The 18493-nt window shown below is 37.3% G+C and overlaps 2 protein-coding genes across 3 annotated transcripts in view; both read right to left on the reverse strand.

Annotated features, from left to right (window-relative positions):
* The window catches only part of LOC107657370 (cell division cycle-associated protein 7-like), a 7543-nt gene extending 4168 nt beyond the window's left edge, over window positions 1-3375 (reverse strand). Inside the window, exons 1-6 of one of the 2 annotated variants that reach the window (XM_016445415.1) lie at window positions 3082-3375; window positions 1977-2111; window positions 1724-1852; window positions 1403-1618; window positions 1125-1202; window positions 654-851 (exon numbers count right to left, since the gene is read on the reverse strand). In XM_016445415.1, coding sequence (XP_016300901.1) covers window positions 654-851; window positions 1125-1202; window positions 1403-1618; window positions 1724-1852; window positions 1977-2111; window positions 3082-3093 — 768 coding nt within the window. In that variant the 5' untranslated portion in view covers window positions 3094-3375. Of the gene's footprint in view, window positions 1-653; window positions 852-1124; window positions 1203-1402; window positions 1619-1723; window positions 1853-1976; window positions 2112-2853; window positions 2872-3081 lie in introns of those variants that run through there. The other variant, XM_016445416.1, reaches the window with a different exon arrangement.
* Window positions 3376-5269: 1894 nt separating this feature from the next.
* The window catches only part of LOC107657350 (mitogen-activated protein kinase kinase kinase MLT-like), a 46252-nt gene continuing 33028 nt past the window's right edge, over window positions 5270-18493 (reverse strand). The window contains exons 14-22 of the mRNA XM_016445393.1: window positions 16606-16650; window positions 16483-16510; window positions 15705-15838; window positions 14145-14207; window positions 13890-13988; window positions 9379-9495; window positions 9072-9146; window positions 7492-7642; window positions 5270-6396 (exon numbers count right to left, since the gene is read on the reverse strand). Of these exons, the coding sequence (XP_016300879.1) occupies window positions 5372-6396; window positions 7492-7642; window positions 9072-9146; window positions 9379-9495; window positions 13890-13988; window positions 14145-14207; window positions 15705-15838; window positions 16483-16510; window positions 16606-16650 (1737 nt within the window). The 3' untranslated portion in view covers window positions 5270-5371. The remainder of the gene's footprint in view (window positions 6397-7491; window positions 7643-9071; window positions 9147-9378; window positions 9496-13889; window positions 13989-14144; window positions 14208-15704; window positions 15839-16482; window positions 16511-16605; window positions 16651-18493) is intronic.

An 18493-nucleotide genomic window follows, 5' to 3' on the forward strand; every position in this document is an offset into this window, starting at 1 on the left:
CTGTTTGAAAAAAAAAAAAAAAAAAAAAGGTGTCAGTGAATAAATGGAAAAACAAAGTAACTTCACTTATAAAGTAACTCATATTTTCTTGTAAATTTAAAAGTAATGCATTACTTTACTAGTTGCTTGAAAAAAGCAATCTGATTACATAACTCGCATTACTTGTAATGAGTTGCTGCTGAAGCCTGGAGTAATCATACTCAATTCAACTTTGCATTGTCAAAATAAAAAAATATATAATAATAATAATAATTGAACATAAGTTTATAATTTCAGCACAGCGGGGAAAAAAAAAAGTCTCTATTAAAGGGTTAGTTCAAGAATTGAATAAAAAAGAATTGTTGAATAAAGTCGTTATTTTTGTTTTCTTTGCACACAAAGTATTCTCGTAGCTTCGCAAAACTGAAGCTGAGCCACTGATGTCACATGGACTATTGTGCCGATGTCCTTACTGCGTTTCTGGATCTGGGAACATTACAGTTGCATTGCGGTCTTTGGAGGGTCAGAGAGCTTTTCGATTTCATCAAAAATATCTTAAATTGTGTTCCGAAGATGAACGAAGGTCTTACGGGTTTGGAACGACACGAGGGTGAGTAACTAATGACAGAATTTTCATTTTGGGGTGAACTATCCCTTTAACTAAAGTAACGCACCTCTTCTTCATCATCGTCGTCGTCGTAATTTCTGTTTCTGCGGACCAGGCTGTATTGGTCCTCAGGGTCATCATCTGGAGCAGGGGAGGGTGGTCCGGCCACCAGTGACCGGGAGCGTGTGTGAGGACGGGACGTTCGCTCTGGGTTTCTCCGGCGAGTGCCGCTGGCATCCAGAGAGCGGCGAGGAACACGACGAGGCTGTACAGAGAGAAGGAGAAAATTCAGTCAAACCAAGGTAAAACAAGAACTAATAATAATCTAAATTAGTAGCATTGTATTGCTCATAATAAAATAATTAAGCATTATTTCTTATTAGTAATAATGTAATTTTTTATCAATATTATTAGCATAAACAAGTTATTCATATTAACTATTGTAGACATTAATAAATTATTAGTATAATTTTATCATCAGTAGTATTAATACAATTTTTAGTCATCATTTTTTAACGACAGTACTCTGAAGTCTTACCGTATTGCCCTGTGACAAAGCAGCCCTCCTGGGAATGAGTCCAGGAACCTTATCCAGCTCTGACATTAGCTTAGCAAGCTAGAAGGAAGAGATCGCAATTCTGTTAAAACTGGATTCATACTCAAACTAATCATCATGATTATCATCATAAGAATTACATTCAAACTGCAAATAGATGAATGCATACTAATATCCAGGGTTGGATACATACCGAGTTAACTTTTAAAAAAAGCTCAATTAAACGCAGGATGCAGGTGTGTAGAAGTAGAGTTCCTCACCATAGCTTTGTTCTCTTTGATGTTCAGTGCTCTCTTCAGCATGAAGTCGTCTACCTCAGAGTCAGACTCAGGGTCTTTAGGTTCAGGTTTGGACTCAGGCGACACTGGCTTTGAAGGACTGGCCCGTTTGTTCGGGAACTTCATGGCTACTCGGAGCGTGAACGATTTGCGAGTTTTTCTGGGAGGCGAACAGGCCTCAGAATCAGAGTCCATCTTCTGTGAGGAAAAACCACTTGATTAATTGAACACATTCATCCTTTCAAAAGCCAGTATATGATAAAGCAACAAGCAGAGACTGAAGCGTTTCCTGTGGTTACAAACCATTTCTGTCATGTCGTCGTTCAGGTCGTTCTCAAAACCGCTGCACGCATCCTCTTCCTCCGTCACGGGTAAAACGCTGAACACTTTCGCACTCGGAGCAGAGCTTCTCGTCAGTCTCAGCGGTCTCTTCTATAAGAAAACAAAACCAAAACATGATCTTCAAATGATTTTAAGAGGGAGGTATAGAGAACGGTCTTTGATCTTTTGGGCATCTGCAAGGGCAGTTTAATGTATGGAAAAGTTCATGTCATACCGAGGTCCCAAAACCATCAGATCCGAAACTGTCACAGCTGTCGTCTGAGGAGGAGGTTTCCATAGGAAGCACAGCGGTGCTCCTGTAACTGTGCAGGTTCATTCTGGTGGAGGGGGGAGACCTCGCCTGCTGCCTCTGCACACAACAACATACAACACATTCATGATAAACCTGCTCAGCTCAGTCTGGCTTTCTGTGGAGGTCCGTTTGAGACATGCATCTTGGAAACAGTAACAGGCCCTGTATATTTTCTAATATTTCTCTACACAGCAAGCAATGACAATTTATAAAGTGGGCAAAGACTTGAAATCATAATTAGATAAGAATATTAAATTAAGGAGTGCAGATGGGTGAGAATTAACCTCTTCTATGTCTGGAGGCCATGACTTCTAGGCAGAAACTTGAAACCTCTTTACAACTGTATAAGTTAAATTATTTTATTTATTTATTTGTACACAGTTATTTTTGCAAAATCAAGTTATTTGTATAACGTTGAGAAATTGTATTTAAACTTTACTGGGTCAACAACAGGATACTGATACATATTTCATTATAAACAAATGTTGATTAGATGCTTTGTAAAGTTTGGGGCGACCCCTGCCCCCACTAAACACACGCCTACAAGTTTAATAAACCAGCAAAGAGTTGAAAAACAAACATAGTGCTTCTTTTTATGGGACAAACATTTATGTCCCAAACAGATAAATAACATGATCAATCGTTTGAGCTGTTAATTTCACTTTTTATAGCGTTGAAACAAACTTTACACACGCCACGAGAGCATGCATGCATGCATTCATAAACACAAACCCACACATACAATAGCAGCTGTACTTTCAGGTCAATAGAAAACAAAAGCTGATATGTTTTACTGTACCTTGGAGCGCATTGTGTGGAGTTCTTTTTATGGGACATTTATGTCCCAAACAGATAAATAACATGATCAATCGTTTGAGCTGTTAATTTCACTTTTATAGCGTTGAAACAAACTTTACACACGCCACGAGAGCCTGCATGCATGCATTCATAAACACAAACCCACACATACAATAGCAGCTGTACTTTCAGGTCAATAGAAAACAAAAGCTGATATGTTTTACTGTACCTTGGAGCGCATTGTGTGGAGCTCGCAGTGATTTGAGGGGGTGTGAGTGTATACTGTGCCTGAGTCGGCTGTGAATGTGTGTGGCTGTGTCTCAGTCGTGTGGCGCGGAGTTTAGTCTGGAAGTTGGCGGGTAATTCTTGAAGAGGCGTGACTCTCTTCCGCGCCACACGCGAGTCCCGGAAGCTCCGTAAAATTAATAAAGTAACGCAATCGAATAGGCTGAAGACACAAGAACTGCATTATCCATTTCATTATGGGTTGAGTATACACATGTTGATAAAACTGTATTAGAAGTCCTAGATTATTGGAATTAAAGTGAATAAAATCATGTCTGTTTGCGCTTACAGGATCTTTAGCTGTGGCGCCAAACCTCAGAGCTCATTTGCATAAGGACACATAAATCGCGCGAAAAACTGACTAGATAAAACGAGCAGAGTTCATTTCAAGTTTATATTTTATTAATATCTTATAAATTGACAAAAGTTTAAAATTCCACCAATATAATAAATAAATCTTTAATATCATATAAATTAAATAGTCCTCCATAATAAAATATTTAACAATCTAACCTCGTTTGCCTTGCAGGCAGAGACGGTTTAATTGAAAAAAGTCCTCTGCTATGACCAGCATCACTTAAGTGTTTAGCATAGTTCAAATACATAAGAAACCCTTTAAAAAGAAACAAAAGAAAATCAGAGACCACAAGAGAGGCAAATTCAAGTTAAAACCTGGAAGGCAATGTCAACTATGAAAGAACAGAGAAAAGCTCTTTTTTTCAGAAAATGCATAATTTATGACATTTAAAATCAGTATATCCATTTCATGGTGAACTTTTACCCTTTATCAGTGTCAATTTTGAAGATGCTTTTATTGAATCCCCTAGGAACACTTAAGTGCTTTGGTTATAAGCCAACTCTCCAGCCCTTACAGTGGATCAAACGTGATTAATCATCAACCCCTTCTAACACCGTGTCCTAAACATAGACTGTATAAAAACATGGACGTAGTGTCCGTGACGTGACCCGTAGGTTTCTGAAGAGCGTTTTTGAAGCTCAAAAGTGGGCGGAGCCGGCCGTCTCCATCTTGGCAGCGCGTCACTCCCGGATAATCGAAAATGGGCAAAGAGGCGGGAGCAGGGTGCTGAAGCCACGCCCACCTAGCTCGACGGTGGTGACAGCAGCGGCAATCCACCCTGTCACTCAAGTGGCCGCCCTTAGTTATGCAGAACTTTAAGGCTTAATATAATTTAAACGGATGAGTTATAAAAAAATTCACCCCCCTCACAGTTGTCATCAAGGGTTTTGCCGGTTGGTCCTAACTACACGCGACACGACAAGATTCCAGCGTCAAGCAATATGGGTGTCCAAACTAGACAAAATCAATCAAATATCACAGCCAATCAGAAGCGTGTGTGGGCGGGCTCTCTCTGGAAGCGCACTGCACTCGCAACGAAATGGATACGTTTATAATCTAATTCATAAATATCAAACATTTTTAACATCGTTAAATGTACATACTGAGTGACTGATACCATCTTTGTCATCATGGAAAACGCTTGTTAGTTCGCAATGTGTTCGCAGTTTTAATGTACATGTTTGCTTTAATTTATTTTCAAAATCTGAGGTTAACTATCTGTTGTTGCTTTCAGTATGGCTATAAGCTCACGCAAAATGATATTCAAACTCACATTAGACACGTTTAAGTTTTTATAAAGTGCATAATCACCTAAGATTATCTACTGTCGTATAGTTTGTATGTTGTTGTTCCAGCCGCGACATCGCGGAAATAGAAACCATTGTAGAAACCATAACACCGTGTCCTAGCTACATGCAATGCGAGGCCACGACAAGTGATAAAAGGTATCTTTTCCATGTTAATCAGAGGTTTTGTCCTAACTATAGCCACGACGGCGACACGTGAAATTTCTATTGTAGAAATGGTTTCTATTTCCGCAACGTCGTGGCTGGAACAACAACATACAAATTATACAAATTAAATAATAAAACTGTGAACTCAATGCGAACCAACAAGCGTATTCCATAACAAAGATGGTATCAGTCACTCAGTATGTAAATTTATTAATCTTAAAAAGATTTAATATTTATGAACTAGATTATAAACGTATTTCGTTGCGAGTGCAGTGCGCTTCCAGAGAGAGCCCGCCCACATGCATTTTTGATTGGCTGTGATGTTTGATTGATTCTGCCGCGTCGCGTCTGGTGTGGACAGACACATTGTTTGTCGCTGGAATCTTGACTAGTTAGGACACGGTGTAACGCTTTATAAGCACTCAACTTCGGCCACGCCCACCGCCTCTCCCTCCTCTGCGCGGCCGGCCTCTGCCCTGCCTCACTTCCTGGTGCTTATGTTCCTGTTTATTAGGTTTCTTTCTTTCTACTTTAATCCAGTCCCCATCACCAGACCGGGCCTCTTCAGACGCCCCTTTCTGCTTCACCCCCTCAGTGACAACGGACATCCCCGGTATTGGGCGTTGGTGGTTAGACGGTGTTATATAGGAGTTGTTGTTTCGGGGCCGTCCAGCATGTTGCAAGCCTCTGGATCCTCTCTGTGACATCTGATTAGGCCTTCTGGCTTCCACTTCTGCTCTTCCTCCTCCGTTGGTTTTAAACGTGTGGTCGTAGTATGCTTTTCTGTGGTAGTTGTGTTTAGCTCCAGCACTAGGGGGCCGCTCTCGCTCCAAGGTGCTCTCAGATGTCGTGCTGGACGGGCTGCTGCCCTTTGACCCCAGATGGATGGTGGAGAGTTTGACGGAAGACGCCCCTTTCTGCTTCACCCCCTCAGTGACAACGGACATCCCCGGTATTGGGCGTTGGTGGTTAGACGGTGTTATATAGGAGTTGTTGTTTCGGGGCCGTCCAGCATGTTGCAAGCCTCTGGATCCTCTCTGTGACATCTGATTAGGCCTTCTGGCTTCCACTTCTGCTCTTCCTCCTCCGTTGGTTTTAAACGTGTGGTCGTAGTATGCTTTTCTGTGGTAGTTGTGTTTAGCTCCAGCACTAGGGGGCCGCTCTCGCTCTGAGGTGCTCTCAGATGTCGTGCTGGATGGGCTGCTGCCCTTTGACCCCAGATGGATAGTGGAGAGTTTGACAGAAAGGGTGGGAGAGGAACTCCGGGAGTCTGTCCATGGAGTGAGAGGGCTGCGATTGGGCGATCTCCTGACAGCGGCAGCATACGATGATTGGTTCCCGATGACGGAGAGGAACTGAGGGAGGGTCATCTTGCCTGTGGACTCCTGGGCAGCTTGCTCTCTCCACTGCTTCATTCTCAGACTGTAAATCCATCTGGGATCAACACCTGATCGAGGAACAGAATAATAGAATGAGAAACCGAGACATTTTCCATGGATATGCAAAATAGGGCTGAAAGGACATTTCATCTCAGAAGGTCAAACTAAGTATCATTGCAGCTGGTTTATTTATTGTACATTTCATCTGGGGTTTGCAATTTTTGCAACACTGATATCCAAATGTTTGTAATTGCTATTAGTATTTTTTATTTCCAAATACAACAGCCCAAAAATTGTAAAATAAAATAACATTTAAATAAAATAAAAAAATAAAAGCATACAAAATAAAGTAACAGGATTGCAAATCTTGCCCACATTAAGCTATTACTCAGTAGGAACTAGTTAGTTTACCTATAAATTAAAGATCATTTATTATTTTTCACTCAAAAACTTGATAGTAGGGTTGCATGACATCTGCATACAATGTACAATTTTGTTATATATATATATATATATATATATATATATATATATGTTTATAATTGTTATATATGACCCTGGAGCTAGACTTGTGCCGGTATTCGGTAATGCGATATATCACGGTAATGAATATGCACGATATTGTTATCGTGGGCACTTCTAAATACCGTGAATAATTAATACATCAATGGAAAGCTTATTTATTCAGCTTGATGATGTATACATCTCAATTTCAAAAAATTGACCCTTATGACTGGTTTTGTGGTCCAGGGTCACATATATGTTATATATTATGCATACACACACACACACACACACACACACACACATATATGTATATTTAAAATACAACTGTACAATTTATATATATACAGAACTGGTAGTTTACTTGAAAATTGTAGTCTGTTACTGATTCCAAACTGCATGAAAAATTGTAATATGTAATTGTAATACGTAATCATATAATCAATAAAAAAGTCTAATTTGAGTATTTTAAAATGTAATTGAATCTAATTACAAGTACTTAATTTTTTGGAATCTGATTACGTAATCCAGATTACATGTGATCAATTACTACCCAGTTCTCAATTGCTATATATTACATTGCCTTTCAAAAGAAAGTTCAATATAATTAATTTGAATATGACACCAAACAAGCTCTCTACTAATCAGTATTGTATTACCTGAGTTGGACCTGCTTCTGTTGTGACCTTCCCTGATGCTTGGCGCCGTCTCAATGAGCAGCTCTACAGGTCTGATCACGTCCCTCCCGCTGTCTGGACTCCACTGCAGTCTGTGCTCGTGTCTCGTGCACTTAAGAGATCTCACATTACCCTGGCAGGAGACAAGGCACCAGCTTAAACATGTCCCCTTATAACCTTAATGGCACATTTTGCATACAGATTGCAAATATACCCAATGAATTTTACACTGTTTAGAAAGTTGCACATAAAGAGTTTTCTTAAAAGCATACTGCTTGTGTATTTGACTCTCTACAATGACAAAATGTCCAGTGAAATGTTGACGTTGTATATTTAACATGAAATTAAAATAACTTTTTTGCTATTTACTTTCTTAATATGAGTTCCTACCCATGTGAAAAAGAAGTGTACTTAATTGTATTTCATGTGCACTTGAAATGTACTTTGAAACCTAAAATTATATATTTCAAAAGTGTTCATACTAATATTAATCAAAAAGGCCACTCAAGTTTACTTAAAGAGACAATTTCACGACTGTTTCTTCATTTTAAATCATTATGTTTTCATAATCTTTTGTCATGTTTTAAAGAAGCACACTTATTTTGATGTGTTGACTGACATACTAAATATATACATGTAAAGAACTTGAATATAATTTTAAATGCAGTGTGATATTGCATTTAAATGTAATATAAATGTACTAAATTGCAACATCATCATTACAATATATAAGCTTTGATCACAGGAATAAATTACATCGTAAAATATATTCAAATAGAAAACAGTTATTTTAAATAGTAAAAATATTCCACAATATTACTGCTTTTGCTGTATTTTGGATCAAATAAGCTGCAAGCTTGGTGAGCTTGTTCTTTAAACTCTAAAAAAAGCATTAAAAATCTTACTGTTCAAAAACTTTTGAATGGTATTGTAGATACACGACATACAAGTTTTAATAGAAAATATTAACAGTTTACCATAAATGTGTGTTTGTACATTCGACAGTACTCCATATTTAAAAGACAAGTTATTGTGAAATTACTATAATACATTTTTTTGCAATTAACATGCATTAATATTTAATAAAGCTTTCAGTTTTCACTTCAATACATATAATTATTAAAATATATTATTTTTGTAACAAGTGCTCTTTTTATGCTAAATAGTACATCTTTTCACACGGGTATTGTTGTTGTGCCCATTTGTGCACATTATTCAGAATCTTGCTCTGCCACTTTCCCTTTCAATTGTTGTCACCACCAAACCTATTCAAGTTTTTAACCAATAATCAAAATCAAGTCTTGTCTAACATTGTATTTCCTTACAGAATATGCAGTTTCACTCTGCAAAAATGTCACACTGCAGAATTGGTTGCACTTTATTTGACAGGATATGCTCTGCACTGAAAGTATTAAGTAATATAAAGTAACTACATGGACTTATAGGTTAGGTATAGGTTTTAATTACTACTTGTACTATAGCAAATATGTAGTAAGTACATTCAGAACACTATTTCATGTAGACTGTACTGTGGACCTAGTCTTTTTTGTTTTGGTACTTACCTCATAGTTTACTGTGCAGTCAACGGTTTGTGTGCCAGAAATCCCCACGATCCACTTATCCATCACAAACGGAGGCTGGAGAGTAATTTAGATTTTACCACAAACAGTAAAGCACATCAACCTAAGGCTGAAAGGCATGACAGCATCATAACAAGCATCTACTCACAACACATTTGAAACTTGTGTTGGCGGTTGTGAGGTTATGACACAAACATCTCTGCTATACGACCTCAGTCTCCTGCATTCCTCAAAACACAGTACAAACATAATGGAGATGTAATTTACACTGTTCCATGACATTTCTCACCTTGGTCATCTTTAATACATCTACATCTGGTCTGTTGGCATTAAAGGTCACGTCTTTGATATATGCGATTGCCACCTCATCCCCATCAAGCTCCATGTACATTTTCCATTTGCAGTCCTGCGGAGGTCAGAAATACAGAGATACACATGAGACAACAGTCGGTAGAATGAGGTTAAACTGTAGCATCTTTTGTAGGTAAATGTGGCCGAACAGAAATGTAGACCTGTATGATTTGAGCTGTTTGAGGGCGATATAACCCAACAGCATAACCTAGAGGACGATAATGTGTATTCAAATCACACGTGAGCTTTAATGGCTCTTTTTGCAAAGCACAAACCTGGGTGACACCACCCTGTACACTTTAATCTAAATAGATTTTCACATTTCCAGGTCAACAATTTTAAATCTAATTGCTTAGAAAAGTAATATCTCGATTTTCTAATTTTCTGAAGTAACACTTCTTTCCCATACAAAACTTGTGGGTGATTGCCAGGGTGCTGCTGAGTGTTTTTTTATTTATTTTTAATTTGGTTCTAGAGTGTTTTGGCTACTCTCAATTCATCTCTGTGATTCTGATCTTCGAACTCTATCTTTCAGTGTAAGTCTATAGGAATTTTTCAGGAATTGGTGACAGTCGTAAACACAATCACGAGTAGCAAATCTCAGTTTCATGATTTAAGATATCATTTAATGTGAGTGATGCTTGCCTGTGCAGAAGTCACCTATTCTGAGTGTTTAGCACGCTGCTATACAGCTCCTACGTAATTTTGGGTGGTTGCTCCCCTCTTGTCAAAGTATACTTTGTTATTTTTTTATGCATATACAGTAGGCTATATGTACAGTATTTGTGGTGGCAATTTCAACATCTGCATCGTAAATGTTCTGACAGATCAGTCCACAAGGTGACAACACTGATCTTGTACCATTGTCTAACAAGTCGAAAATCAAACAGAGGAGGCAGAACAACAACTGGAGACGGCAACAATAATAAACACAATACACATCCCAGTAAGAGATTGTAAGAAATCCACACAATTCTAGTTTAAACGAATACAAAGATATTTTTATTGGTGATAACTTCTGGAGAGAAATAGCGGGGACACTGGACAAGGATGAAACTTTCTAACTTTTTTAATCGTGTGTGTTATAATGCACGTGTTTCTGGCTCAAGTGATGTGCCGCACTGAACGTACTAATCACGCCGGTGTGATTGTATCAAATATAAAAAATAGTATTCGGCTATTTTTTGTCTTTTGGAAGCTGCATTCAAGCTGTACGCGCCCCCTCGGTTTGAATGGGCTCTGACGTCATGTGTAACGTGAAAGATTCAAAAATAAGTAACAACATAAAATTAAGATAAAAACATTAACAAACATCTCACACTCCGTTGTTTAGGACTAATACTCTAGAAACAGCTTCGCAAACAGTCTTTTCAACTACACAGCATTATTTCTGTCTTACAGTCATTCATATTATCACAGAAATACTGGGGTGAAAGTTTATAGTTCGGATACAAACATTGATATCTATGGTAGCGATCAAAATAGAGCGTATACCCTTTTGATAGTAACTGGCGATTCAAATAGCGTTTGTGTTGATTGCATCGTTTTGCCTCTAGGTGGCGACAAGTGACAGTTCAAAAATGTATTTGTCATTGAATCATTCATTCGAGATTCGTTCAAAAACGCTGATTCATCCCGTAATGAAACAAGTGTTTATGAGTGAGTCACTGAATCATTCATTCAAACCAATTTTTCATAATTTTAATATCGAAAATTGGTGTATTAAATATAGTATATTTTAAATACATATACTATATTCAAATGTTTAATAATCCATTTCAATTAATTAAGCACTTTCAAATAGACTGCAGCAATTAATATTTTCTCACACATTATTTTGTTTAGTTCAGAATCATGGGAGAATCGTGATCTCTATTTGAGACTCAGGCGATATGATACACCGCGGTACACTTTTCATTGCTTCTAGTTCATTTATGTTGGATTGGTGCATCTGGGCCTTGAATACGTACAATAGGACAACAGAAGAAAGCTTATAAATGGACACACTTAACACTAGCTTTTCGAGTGTTACAGATAATGTTGAACTTTGAGGTGTGGCGTGTAAACGTGAGAATGAATGTTTGAATGTCAACCGGTGTTCATTCACACACGCGTGTTTCTGAGACAGAATGATGTGAAGACTGAAGCTAAGAGATCAGAGTGCAGAGAAGCGACCGTGTTCGTAACATGAGCGGGAGACCTTAACATCCATTCTCATTCACATTAGCAATGGAGATGAGGCCCTTTTCTGAGAGGCCATGCAAGAAACGTCTGAGCCGAGCGCGCTGGGCAGAGCGGTAATGATCCATCCAATCTGCCAGCCCGGCGCCGAGGTCAAAGTTTACCGCTTAAAGCACGTGGCTGTTCACTTACACAACATCTCGACAGAGAACAAGCCCTCTTTCTCGCGCAAGAGGCGAGGGAGCGAGAAAAGGCAATCGTGAACGTGTGCCTGCTTGTTTTGGACGGGGCTTAAAGGCGTCCAGTAACACGTCAGCTGAGCGCTGACCAAGCGTTTGCCAAACGTTAGCCCTGCCTAATAGCAGCGGCAGAAACAATGTGCGGTAATGACGGCCAGCGTGGTAAGCGTCTAATGACACCTCATACATAATTCAGCACCTTTCCGGCGACTAAGCCCTGATATCCTCATTAACAGAAACACTCTGTGCTGTCAGATGGGCAAAGCACAATCGCTGGGTCTCATTTAGGCTTTGAGAAGTGCAGCTGGTACCACGACACCGCCAGGAAAGAGAGAGAGAGAGAGAGAGAGAGAGAGGGAGACGCAAAGCGAGTGAGCGAGCGAGCGAAAACGGCGAGAAAAAAAACCTAGAGCAGAGCGGGTTTGTTTTATTTATTGCAAAAAACCTTGCAGTTTGTAAAAACAAGGCTGACACGGAGGCTGACACCAGGCAGGGGAAAATAATTAGCTCTCATTTTCTCAGACTCCTGTTTCCTTCTTCCCGCTGAGCTTCCTCCCAACCAAACCACCACATGTCAGAGAAATAGGAGGCAATTAGCGGCCCCGCTTCAGCCCCGCCGCACGCCTTGAAAGGGGACTATTTATGATGGGACAATGAACAGCTGAAAGATTAAATAACATTTGCCTTTTAAAAAGAAAATGACTTCTGGCTAAATTTTTTATTAAATTCAAACGGCAAGTGAAGACACAGTCGCTCTCTTGTGTCAGGGGCCCAAACAAAGGCTCGCCAGCAAGAGGGGGTGGATGCTACGCGTCGTCTTGGATGAAAAATTATTTATCTCTCGCGGCCCTTTTTAAGAGAACAAAAAAGAGGAACAAAAACAAGAGGCTTGGGAACGGAAAATGCGTTAGCGAGACGGTGGTCAGTCTTCGGAGGAGGCCGATAACAGGCATCATTTACTTGAGGAAGACAACTTCAAATCAAGGAGCACAGCAATTGTGACAAAACATCTCAGTTATCACGTCTCCAACAAAAGCCCCCTGTTAACGCGGCAGATGTTACACAGACAGAGATGCAAAAATGATGATGGTAAATAACAAAGAAATCTTAGGGCTTAAAGAGAACCACAAACAATGCAATTACTTTTTTAAGTGATCGGACATGAGTCAATGGCAAGAGAAAATCTTTTATTTCTTGGAAATGTAATCATCTTGGTGCCATTTCCAATTTAAAATGTGGTGTAAACATCAATTTCATGAATGCATGTGATTGTCCACATCTCATTAATTTCCAAAAAGTTTTAAAATATATTTCAAGTTATTTATTAATTTATTTTTTACAAATATCAAATAATTTTTTTAACTCAGGAACGTCAACGTTTTTGGGGGAGTCGCACCGCATGACATTTTTCAACCTGAACTAACGCTGCCTTGTCATAAAATGTTTTTTAAGAGACATATCATTTTCTTTTTACATTTTTTTTTTCTGCATACCTCTGCTTGTTAGTTGGACCACATGACTATGATTTGACTTTTGAAATGTTTCAAAATTGAAAATTTGAAGTTTTTAAAATGTTAATAAGCAGTGAATCAGTTTTGATAAGTATAAGTTATAAAATAAAAGAAATTAAATTAAAATATAAAGCATTACTTATTTTCTATATTGTTTTTTATGCCTTAGTACTTAATAAGGTTTTCTTAATAAGCCTTTTTCTTCATTATTGATTTCAGGGCAGTTTTATCACCCTATGTTTGATGTTATGCTCCGAAAATATCACAATAAAATTTAATGCAGAAATTAAACAGCATTTCTGAAGTATTTTTGAATTAATTAATAGATATGACAAAAACTACGCATTACGTTACCGCCTACAAAACCCGGGCAACCACTCAAAACACTCAACTGCATAACAGCATCTTGTGAGCAACATAATAAAATGACGCCAAAACCAAAGATCACATGGATTCAGTTTTGTTTCATAGATTAATCAGTAACTATGACACACATGATATGCAGTGTTGTAATTTACCGTTTGGCCTGTGCCTGCTTTCCAGTGATATCCAAACACCAACTCCAGATTCACAGTCTTTGTCCACTCCTCCTCTGCTTCCTCCGTGGCCAAACCATCCTGAGAGAGGATGTACAAGGAAATACATTAGCTGTGACCGTAACGGATGAGGAAGAATTCGGCTAAAGCAACGTAGAGATTATTCAAATGCAAATTCATGTCAACTCTGATGTAAAAGAAGATCTAGAAAGCGATGAAACCACAAAGACCACATGCCTTGATCAACGGCGGAAAGTGGAACAGGTTCAGGTAGTCGTGGGTAAGTTTCTCAATTTCGGTCTGAAAAAGAAAGATTTGACATAATGTTTAAAAAAACCACGAGAGGGATTTATGCAGCGCACTGACAATCAGCCAATGACCAGCTGTGTGTGAATGTAACGTAATTATTACCTGTTAATGGACTTTAAGCAGCAAAACAACAATTAATACCATTGTGTATCACTTATGAACATATAATTCGTGCTCTGGCATATGTCATATACATCTAGAGTAATTAATTAAACAAATCAGGCTCTCTATGGAGCACGCACACGAATGCCTTACACAATCAGACGTGTGATATCCCAGAGGAAGAAAAATTATTTCTCAGAGGTTGCTCTTTCAAAGCATAGCAATATGATATAATGGAGTTTCATTTTAGTACAAACGCTGTCACGGATATTTCTAGAATTCCTTGGCGGAAAAAAAAAAAAAAAGTCCAAGACGCAGATCAGTCGATTGTTGAAATCAAGTATTAAGCTCCAAAACGAACGTGGCATCTTCATATGAGTTCATATTGGGATCTTGGCTTTTCTGAGCACAGTTTCAGCTTTGTTGAAAACTAGAGGATATATATATGTCATTTTTTTTCTCCAAAAATGACAATGATTCAGTTCAATAAACAAGAAGTTAATTAAGAGACTTACGTTTTAGACACCATATGTCCTGTTTCTGCGCTATTTCGACAACAAAAATAATTCCAAACACAACCACAGCGCTGTTTTGTGTCTCTGAGCAACATGACGGTGTTTCGTTCCTGAATGAATCAACCGTTTAAATGATTCGGTTCAATCGCAATGACTCACTTATTAACAGTGACTTGCTGCCACCTACTGGCAGTTTTAATTTCACATTTAGAGTATCTTTTATTATTTAAATAATTTCAAATATCAGTATTCAAAAGATAATGTACACTTTTAGAAAAAAAATGGCTTTATAACGGTCAAAATGCCCATAAAATGTAAAAATCAGTTAAAACTTATTGGAAAAGATGAATTTCTATCAGTGTGAACTGACCACTGCACAGAATATGAAGAATATCAAAAACTTTAGGAGTCAGCTGTCCACGGCAGTCCTTAAGGTACCAGCACAATAACACACTCAGCAAAATATCGTCATCCATAAAATCCCAGAAAATTATCGAGATATTCTTTTTTGCCAATATCGCACACCCCTAGTAGACACACCAAATATTAAAGTTAAAAGTGGATAAAAACAGTACGACTCACTTCATCTGATATTTGCTGTGCTCAGAGCAACCATCTGCATGTTTGTTTCATGAACATCATGAAATAAAACCATGTTTTGGAGGCAAAAAAACACCTGAGTCAGGTGTTCTAACAATTTTGGCCACCACTGTATAATGTTCGAAATAATCATCAATGCCACAATAAATAACAAAAGTAACGTTATTATTTTAAATATCACTCTTTAGTGTGCCAGTACATTTAAATGTGTGCCAAAGAGCTGTTTAGTGCATTAGCACTTAAGAGTGTCCTGGAGGAAGCAGCCTGGTACCTTGAGATGTATGATGTGTCCTTTAGACGTCACACCCAGATCTCTCATGTCCGTCTCGGACAGCAGCAGCAGTCTCTGTCCTGTGATGTGATTCTGCTTGAAGATTTCGGCGTACTGCTGCAGCTCTCCATCACCTACACAGCACACACGCTTATGTTTCTGTCCTAGCAGGGACTCTTTCACTTAACTGCATCAATGTTTATTGTTGTTATACTGACCTAATGATATTTTGTATCCTCGAACCCTTTACCGAAAAAGCTAACCATCAAAGACACCATTCTGGATTTGTATTTGAATATACACTACTGTTTGAATGTTTAGTGAAACAAGTCTCATGCTCACCAGGGCTGCATTTATACAGTAAAAAGAGTAATATTATGAAATATTATTACTATTTAAAATAATTGTTTTCTATTTAAAAATATAATTTATTCCTGCGATACAAAGCTGAATTTGTAGCATCATTACTCCAGTCTTCATTGCATGATCCTTGAGAAATCATCGTAATATGTTAATTTGCTGCTCAAGAAACATTATGTTGAAAACAGGTTTCGCTGCTTAATATTTCCAGGGTTCTTTGATGAGTAAAAAGTTCCAAAAACAGCATTTATTTCAAATAGAAATCGTTTGTAACACTGTGAAAGTCTTTACTGTCACTTGTGATCAATTTAATGTGCCCTTGTGGAATAAAAGTATTAATTTCTTTAAAAAAGAATCTCACTGGCCCCAAATTTTAATTTTGTATAAATATAAATATAAGTATGATGAAGAATCTCACCTTGAAAAATCTGCTCCATCCAGAAATGCTGTAAAGTATGCAAAATATGTAAAAAAAAAAAAGAACAAAAATCTAAAGGTGAAGTCTGATCAGATCAGCTCTGTTGAGAAATATTCTACCCACCACATGTTCTTCTGTCCAGGAGTGGATGGCCAGGTTTGGGAGAAGCTGTCAAACACAGACAGAAGCACAGAAAGACTCACGTGTGCACACAGCCTACATTAATATCAGCACAGAGAAGTGCAGATTTATCAGTATTATCAACAAGACCGATTGGGTACCCTCACTCAATTCATACATTTTTGATTTTGTCTTAATACAGTATATGACGCTCACTTGTAATGAAAAAATAAAATATTGGTGTGATCCCTTATTTACATATGTGTAAAAATATGCATTATAGAAGTAGTTTTAATGCATTAATTATAACTTTTATGCACCTTATAATGCATTGTGTAAACCCCAGGAATAACTGTAACACAGTTATATTGCAATATAATACTTATCTATTCACTGTTACAACTTTAGAAAGTATAATGCGTTAAAACACGTGACAAACAAAGCTTCAAATATTATAATGCATTTGGTTAGATATAGATATAATGCATTACAATGTGCATTATCTTTATATTGCATTCTACATAAAGGCTTGAAGTAAAGTGTTACCAAAATGATGTTAACAATAACTGTTGTTAGATGCTATTTTTCACATGTTCTCATCCTGTGTTTCCAACATCTACTTTCTATATTAGCAAATACTTAAGCTTTTGCTAAAGTAAAAGCTAGCGTTTTGTTTTTATTATTTTGTTTTTGAATCACATAAACTATTATTAAAAGAATGAGAAATTGTATCCTATGTGCTTAAGGTAATGAATTATTCTATAAAATGTCTTCAAAATTATAAGAGCACAATCCAGTTCCATCAGATTGTTGCACAATATATCTCAAGTCAATATTAATCATCTGTCAATCAGTACAGAAAGGTATTACAGTCTCACTTACATCATTGATATGAGAGAGATTTCTTATAGAGAAAAGACATTTTTGCAGGGATAAATATAAAAACAACATATCTGACACACCAGTGAACAATGAGGAATGAGGGAAATAATATCAGTATTTTTAATGGTGTCAGAACTAATGCTCATTTTTTAATTTGGATTAGAGATGTCAATATGACCAGGTCATACTAAAACGCACTGTGATGAACTCAGTGAAAAAAATAAAAAAATAATTCAAGATGGCGGGTATGAAATGTGGCTTATAAATACATTTTAATAAGAACCAATACAAACAGGCACCAATTCAATCAGTGCGAATAATTATAAGAACCCTCATGTATCATTATTTAGATGATAAACAGTCAAACTAGTTTAAAGCTTTCACCTGCTCAACATTTCCTTTATTGTACAACTTGTTTGACCATCCCTTGTGAAAAAAAAGGTACACATTAACATACTTTTACAAACAGTACTTGTTAAATAATATACTTTACAAGAATATACTTGTGTGCAAACTGAATGTAATGTTTTTGGACATTGATAATTGAACTTCAGAGTGATTTTGACCCACTTAAGTAGGACTTAAGTACATCTTTACATGTAATTTCATAACTCTGTTGTCATTGAAATATGGTTAAAGTACTGCTGAATGTACTGGCAAGCATTTATGATAAACTAAATATAGTTGTATACAGTCAGTTCTCTTGAAACTTGTATGCCATGTATTTAAATATATTTGCAGTTATACATTGAAATGACAAAGCTGTGTTTTAGTATATTTCAAATAAATTAAATGTAATATCAAACAACATGCAACAGTTAAGCGCTTTACATGTCCTTTAGTACATTACTCAACATCAAAACAAGCGCACTTATTAAAAGTGTGTTTAGAAACATGAAAGTGCACTCTCATTAAATACGCTTAAGTGGCCTTTTATTTCATTAAAGGGGTCCTATTATGCTTTTTCACTTTTTCAACTTTAGTTAGTCTGTAATGTTACTGTTTGAAC

Source organism: Sinocyclocheilus anshuiensis, unplaced genomic scaffold (genome assembly GCF_001515605.1).
Source record: "Sinocyclocheilus anshuiensis isolate Anshui unplaced genomic scaffold, SAMN03320099.WGS_v1.1 scaffold355, whole genome shotgun sequence".
NCBI lineage: Eukaryota > Metazoa > Chordata > Actinopteri > Cypriniformes > Cyprinidae > Sinocyclocheilus > Sinocyclocheilus anshuiensis.